Source organism: Ipomoea triloba, chromosome 5, assembly GCF_003576645.1.
Source record: "Ipomoea triloba cultivar NCNSP0323 chromosome 5, ASM357664v1".
NCBI lineage: Eukaryota > Viridiplantae > Streptophyta > Magnoliopsida > Solanales > Convolvulaceae > Ipomoea > Ipomoea triloba.
The window spans coordinates 20,022,855-20,030,427 of NC_044920.1; the positions used below are offsets into that span (position 1 = coordinate 20,022,855).

A 7,573-nucleotide genomic window follows, 5' to 3' on the forward strand; every position below is an offset into this window, starting at 1 on the left:
AAGAGCTGCTCATGCTTAAAAGGAGAACTTCAAGACCTTGCCTCATAAGGCTGTCCCCAATAGCAATGGCAAATTATACGGGGCACATAGCAATGTGCACCACTACGTACGTAAACGACATCGTTTTGAGCATTGTAATGTTTCCCGTTTCGGCTGATCTCTGTATTTATGTTAATATTCTATTCCAGGCAATCATTCTGTGTATTCTAGGCAATCGTTCTGTGTATTCTAGGCAACGACCGTTCTGTGTATTCATGTTAGTAACACATGCTGTGATGTGTTTGTGCATTCAATTCGAATGTTTAGGAGGATGAGTTCTGTGTATTTTGTGTCAATATTCTGTGTATTCATGTTATTAACACAGGTTGTGATGTGTTTGTGCATTCGAATGTTAGGAGGATAAGTTCTGTGTATTTTGTGTCAATATTCTATGTATTCTGGGCAAACATTCTGTGTATTCTAGGCAAACGTTCTGTGTATTCTAGATAATGATTATGTGTATTATAGATAATGAATTCACTGGAGTCATTCGCGTCCGCGTCCACTAACATCTGTGTATTTTGTGTCAATATTCTAGGCAAACATTCTGTGTATTATAGGCAAACGTTCTTTGTATTCTAGATAATGATTATGTGTATTATAGATAATGAATTTCCTGGAGTTATTCGCGTCCGCGTCCACTAATATCGAAACGACGTCGTTTACGTACGTGGTGCACATTGCTATGTGCACCGTGGTGCAGGGTATAACAATTGAATAGCAATATTATCACCTTTTTTAAGAAAGAATTCGCCACCTTGGAAAAAAGAGAGGGAAGAGAGAGACAAAGTGAGACCCTCCCGCAAATGAAGAGATTTTGCAGTCAAGTGGGCCCCACTTGAGTTTGATTGGTTGCATGTTACAACACGTGGATGCAGTCAGAATTTGATTGGTTGCCACTGCTCTATTCTTTTTCTTCTTTTTTTTTAATTACTCAGTTTTTGTTTTATTTTGTTTTCTTTTTTATTTTTCTACCATCTTCTCTTTCCTAATCACACTCCTAAAAACCGTAATAAAAACCCACTATTGGGGAAGGCCTAAAGGAACATTTCAAGATCTCCAAATTAAAGTCCCAATATTGTGCACAATCATTTCTGCCAACAATTATATGTGAAGGCCCATTGCATGAATATCATTTTATACATTAGGCTTTTGGCTAGTGCTGATCTCTAAACCTTCAACTGACGCAACATATATTGTAACGTAGAGCTAAACAAGAGCATTCTAACATATTGTATACACAATTTCTGGGCTTCAAATGTTGTCTTTGAACATATATTTCACAAAAATACAGATCCCATCTAACAGATTCATATTTTACATTCTTAATTTCTACTCAGTATTCACATATCATGCATTACCAGCAGCTAGCAGCCAAGATAACCTATGACTATCGCCTATCGGCTTGCAAACCACAATAGACTAGTCAGTCCATTTCTCGAGGGCGAGCAGCCCAGAGAGAGCTTAAGGCATGAAGGCGTTGGAAGTACTCCCCAAATGCAAGCAGACCCCTTGCTGCTTGGTGGGTTGTGAGAATACTTGACATCTGCTGCAAAGTCTGCTTGCGCAGGTTATCTGCCTGTAGTATTTCAAACACACGAGGAAAATGTCAGGATCAAACGCTTACCACTACGCCAAAAGTTTTAGTGCAACACCAATTGCTGGACTTAGCCCTTGGCCTCCGCCCAACAATTCCCCTCCCAGCACCTGCCACTCGAATCCTTGACCTGATTCTGATACCACTTGTTAGGATCAAACGCTTAAGCGCAGCTATAGTTCACAACGAAGGCACAACTTTATTTCCTTATATACCGTCATCACATTTTCGAAAAACAGGGTGCTGGACTTGGCCCTTCACTGGCCTTTGCCTAATAATCCCTTAGTTACCAATTGCTGGATTTGGCCCTTCACTGGCCTCCGCCCAACAGAAAACATAAAAAAGTGAACTAAAGTAAGAAAAGTAGACTACAAGTTTATACTACCCAGCCTCCATTCCTATGTGGTGAACTTTGGAGATAACAATGTGGTATATATATACAAGGTTGTGAAGATAAAAGAGTGATGTTGTACCTGGTTGACAAAGCTTTCTATTGACTCTAATTTCTCCATAGCAGAAGCCATCTGAGAACCATAAATGACTGCGTCGGTGCTCATGGAAGCCATGCTTTGGGCCAGACTCTGCTGTAGTTTATCCATTCCTTGTGTGAGAGCCTCCTCAGCCTGCTGGCAACAGTCTCTCAGGTTACACACATTGAAGAGTTGTTCATCTGTCAAGGGCTCAAGCTGTGGCATTACTGCCTGCAAAAAGAAGAAGCCGAAGAAATTATGTCTTATTTATTTGTTTTGTCATTTTTATGTTTCAAGGGCAGTGGCCAAAGGATTACATTAATCAGTTCTGATGGACGGAAACCTCCAATCCAGAGGAAGAAGCGCTCTAGCGAAGTTCTCCACATCCCGGATAGTAGGTAAAAGACATCGGCTTTGGCAACTTCAGCTCTCATCCGGAAGAGTTCATAATAGTGGTTTAAGACATTCTCAACTACCAACTGCAGCTCCACATCACTACTTGTGTTAGACAGCAAAATGCTTCTGAGTTCTGAAATTTTCTTTTGCTGTTCTTCGACCCAGTGCGCATATTCCATCTCAAATGCAACAATTCCTGCACATAAACTAAAGGGGTTAGTTAAACTTCAGAGCAACAAATTTCAGTTTCACTTGAGGGAGGTCACAGAGAGATAATCATAAAGGTGATAAAATGAGCCATACCTGGATTTATTGTCCCATACATTCCCATTTTGGTAGTGGGACCTAACATATATACTCCCTGCAAATGATGTTTCTTGGTCAATATAATATGCGGATGCATAATCTTTGAGAAAGAGGTATGCAAACCTTACCTGATGCCTGGTTTTCTCAATCTCCAGTTCGAGTTGTGCTAGCTTCAAACGGCTCATTTCCAATTGCTGAATATAAGCCTAAGAGAAAATTTAGAAAGTAATCAACAATGAGAAGATGAGAACTTGGGATTATCTGAAATTGGCAAACAACCTTTTCAGCAGCATTTGTTTATTACCTTCTTTCGCAAACGACTTTTTCTTGCAGCTTCACGGTTTTGTGCTAAACGCCTTTGTGCCTGTCTTTGAAATAGAAATAGACTTGGTTTTCTTTTTCACATCAAAGATATTCTTGTTCATTTAATGCTCATTTAGCCATTAGAGAGAGAGAGGATATGCTTATCACCTTATCTGCAGTGCCCTTTCCTGCCTGATGTGCCTGATTATCGCCCTGGTTGTCTCCCGATCCAGAGGGAACCACTGATTCATTAGACATGTACTCGGACTATAATGTCCAAATAACAAAAGAAATGAATTAAGTTAGGGAGGTGGAAAAGCCATATATTTGGCAGCTTGAGAGGAGAAGACTTCATTGTTTACCTTGTCATCTGCCTGTGTGACCATGCAATCACCAGAGCAGGGGATGATATCACTTCTAAGTGTATCCTCCCAAACACTCATCTGGTGGAGCTGCTCATATATGCCCATCCTTCCTGCAGGCCCAAATTGAGTTACTGGAGAACTCATCTTCATGTTCAAGGCTTCATATGAAACCATCTACCCAACCTAAACAACATAATTATAAACTTAGTAAACACGAGCTACAACATAGATGCTAACTTTTATCATAGAAATCTCAATTTGTAACGATATATCTAAACTAATCAGGTTCCCACTATGATCACTTATATAAACTTGGGCTTCTACTTTATTCCACCAATGGACTATCCCATGCTTGTTTATAGGTTAAGAAATTCATATCAATGGAAAGACATGAAGTCTAGAAAAAATAACTTGTTGCAAAACTGCCCTTTAGCATGTATATAGCAAGAAAGGAAAGTAGGTCTTCTAAAATAAGATCTGAGTGAGAATCAATAAGTCAGAATAAGCATATTTCAACTCAGAAATATGCTTCCACAGTTCCATGAAAAGGGACACTGTAGGAGACCAAATGTTCTGTTGCAAATTGCAAATATAATTTATGCTTTAAGAATTCTGTGGTGGCCAAGCTTGTTGTGTGTATATATACATATATATAAACTTATAACCTATGATTCTGAGATGAACTTTTTCTGCCTCCTTATTCAAGAACGGCATTCAACACCAAATATGGAAGTTCAAAAAAAAAAAAAAAAATCATGGAAAGCCAATCAGTCAAGCATAAAGTTTATTGACACCATCCATCAAACACAAAGTGGGCATAACTTATCTGGTGAAGAAACTCAAATGAAAAACCATGGCCTCATTTCACAGAAACAGCTATAAACTTTGCATATTGCCCACAAACATTATCTTTCAAGAATCACAGTAAGGAATATAAACTTGTAGCTTTCTAAGATACATGCACGGCCATACATGTATGCATGCATAAAAGAAAGCATACATGACTAAAAAGAAAGCATATGCTATATAGAATAGAACATGAACTCCATAATAGGAAGCAAAACAGATGAAGATCGAGGCCAAGCTGACCAATTATTGAAGTAACTGCAAATTCTTGGGCATTTGAAGAGAGCTTAGAGTTGAGGTATGAGTCGATAATTATAGTATCAGAGGCCTCCATGGCTAAAAGCACACAGAAAGGACTGCACTACGAGAGAGCTAGCTAACTGTTTGCCAAAAAATAATAAATAAATAAATTTAAAAAAAAAAAAAAAAAAAAACCAAAAAGCAATAAAGTACCATATCAAACCAAACACAATCAAACCGGCCAAATAACTTGGTAGTTTAGTGGCATAATCTACACTCCGATATAATTATAAAAAAAAATGGTACAAATTATAATGGGGAAAAAGTTCGATTACTAGTTTACTACTATTAAATCAAAGTTTCATAACCAATGTAGTTGGTGTAGTGGTTCAGCATCTTGTTCTTTAAGCATGAGGTTTGGGATTTAATTCTTATCCATGTGAAATAGGGCAAACTATTTGGCATGGGCAATGACTTTTTTTTTTTTCTTCTTCTTCAATTTTGATCCCATTGTTCAACAAAGCTGGGTAGGTGAAAGGTAGTAATAAGCTTTATAATTACTAAAGGATTTGAACACAATAGTAAAATAGCAAAAGTAGGTAACAAATTAAAGTAACCAACATGATTATTGGTACCAAATCCGATAATAGGGTACAAAAGTCCAAACCAAACGCCACATTAGTCTTGCTCTTTTAATTTGAGAGTTAATATCCAATTTAGTCCTGGACTATAGTAGTTTTACTCAATTTAGTCCTAAGTGACTTTTTGTACTCAATTAAGTCCTAGACTTTGATGATTTTAGCCAATTAAGTCATCCGTTAACAATTTCGTTAGTTGATGGTTAAAAGTAAGGTTAATATGGTAATTTATTCTCCATCATCCCTTTTGGTCAAATTGCCATCTTCTTCCTCATTTCTCATCCATCTTCTTTCTGACTGTAATTTTAAAAAAAAAAAAAAAAAAACTTAAACTAGCAAGAAAAATTGTGAAAAAGAATGGAGTCAAGGGCGTTTGAAGTCATGGAATAGCCTTTGATCATGGTGTTCCACAAATGGGCGTTAGGTTCTTCGATCAGACGCATAGGAAGAGGCCGGGAAACGCATGCAGGGATATGCAGTGGTCGAGTAGTTTCCTGAGCCATGAATTCTGGTGGCAGAGACCGCATGTGATAAACAGAGAGTGAATTTGCATGAGGTGGATGAAGCTCCATTTTTTCTGTGTAGTCGTGCAGTGAGTTTTGAGGCCAGAAGTTCAGCGAACTCATCAATGGTAGGCTATGTCCTCTTTCCCTTGACCACTTTCTTCTTCTACCACCATTTTGAACTTTGCATCTCCTCCCCAATCTCCCTGCCATCAACTTTCCTACAACTTCCATCATCATAACCACAAGCCAAAACCCAAAAAATAAAATCCCACCACAAAACCTAACCCACCCCCTCTCTCCCCCCACCCTCTTCTCTATGCATCTTTCTTTCTTTGATCTTTTTCACAATCTTCTTTCTACTTATTGTTTTTGTTTGTTTTTTTGTTTTTTGTTTTTGTTTTTGTTTTTGTTTTTTGTTTTGTTTTGTTTTGTTTTTTTTTTGTTTTTGTTTTTTTTTTTCTACGGTCGGAAAGAAGACGTAGGAGAAATGAGCCCAAGAAAAAGATGGCAATTTGACCAAAAGGGAGGAGGGAGGATAAATTACCATATTAACCCTACTTTTAACCATCAACTAACGGAATTGTTAACGGAGGACTTAATTGGGTAAAATCATCAAAGTCCGGGACTTAATTGAGTATAAAAAGTCACTTATTAGGACTAAATTGAGTAAAACCACTATAGTCGATGACTAAATTAGGTATTAACTCTTTAATTTCGCTACATTACATCATTGACTTTTAGTTGGTTGCCATAATTAAATAAAAAATAAAGAAAATGACAGTTTTAGTCAATCAATTATACCCATATTGAAGACTCAGTCCATGAATTATTATCATACACATATTTTCCCCTTTAATTATGTGTAAAGTGACAATTTTAATCCACCACTAACAAATTTTGTTAATATTAATAATACATTTTAAATTTCCAAATGATTAGGGATACCTTAGTCATTTTTTATTTATATCATTTTATATTAAATAGTTAATTAGTCGTTTAGTTTGATAGACACATTTCTTTTACCATTGGAGTGCAGCTAAAAATTATAAACAATAACTAAGTTTACAAAAAACACAATTGAAAGAGCAAAAGTGAATTTTACAAGTAGGATTTTTTTTAAAATTTTTTAAAAATATTTTGTTGGTTCCTAAGAGGAAGAGGGAAACCCACTAGTTAGTGTATTGGCATTCATCCTTTTTTGCTTTTTTGCTTTATACCTTTAAGGTGGATGACAAATATAGCCTAACTGGTGAGTCATAGTGCAGTGAATCTTTGGTAGAAATGTGATACCTAAAAATTAGTTATTGTGGAGAGAGGGCTCAAGGCTCTTTATACTCCAAACTTCTCCTTCTTTTTCAATGAGGGATCCAAGTTTAATTTATAGCTTAATATTAACATATACTATTTCTTTAAAAACTTTATAGCTTTAACATATTCTTATAATAACCAAGTATGAATGAAAATATTCTTCTTCTTCTTCTTTTTATAAGCATAAGAGACTAAGAAAAAAAAAAGTTACATGAGTCTGAGTCATGCAACTTTTATGATATCGATCAAATACAGCGACTGAAATACTAAACCGGAACTCAAAGACTTGAATGCTAAGTTTCAAACATAGGTTGCCTTACCATTAATGCCAAACTTTTTAACTCATCACTTATCAAGCAATTTTCATCCACCCATTAGATTAATGATTTTGATTTTTTTTTAAGCGTATAGTAGTTGATTAGTTAACTTTTCAACAGTGTTTGATAAGGAGGAACTGTTGGTCTATAGGGTACAAAAGAGACAAATCTTATATCAAGATGAGTATTATTATGGGAAATTATTAAATCCATTGTTATGTACTTAGTTATAAGTTCACTTA

General features: G+C 36.3%; 1 protein-coding gene across 4 annotated transcripts; it reads right to left on the reverse strand.

Annotated features, from left to right (window-relative positions):
* Positions 1–1,209: 1,209 nt before the first annotated feature.
* On the reverse strand, positions 1,210–4,686 carry LOC116018864 (transcription factor TGA3-like). 4 transcript variants are annotated; one of them, XM_031258880.1, is made up of 9 exons: positions 4,566–4,686; positions 3,474–3,659; positions 3,280–3,378; positions 3,113–3,172; positions 2,937–3,014; positions 2,806–2,863; positions 2,424–2,698; positions 2,110–2,337; positions 1,210–1,618 (listed from the first exon to the last, which is right to left on the reverse strand). In XM_031258880.1, exons 2-9 carry the CDS (start codon positions 3,648–3,650, stop codon positions 1,466–1,468), a joined length of 1,128 nt encoding a protein of 375 aa, XP_031114740.1. In that variant the 5' UTR covers positions 3,651–3,659; positions 4,566–4,686; the 3' UTR covers positions 1,210–1,465. The 4 variants fall into 4 exon arrangements, with proteins under 4 accessions (XP_031114740.1, XP_031114742.1, XP_031114741.1 ...); XM_031258882.1 differs by lacking the exon at positions 4,566–4,686 and adding an exon at positions 3,888–4,494; XM_031258881.1 differs by lacking the exon at positions 4,566–4,686 and adding an exon at positions 3,770–3,880.
* Positions 4,687–7,573: the final 2,887 nt, after the last annotated feature.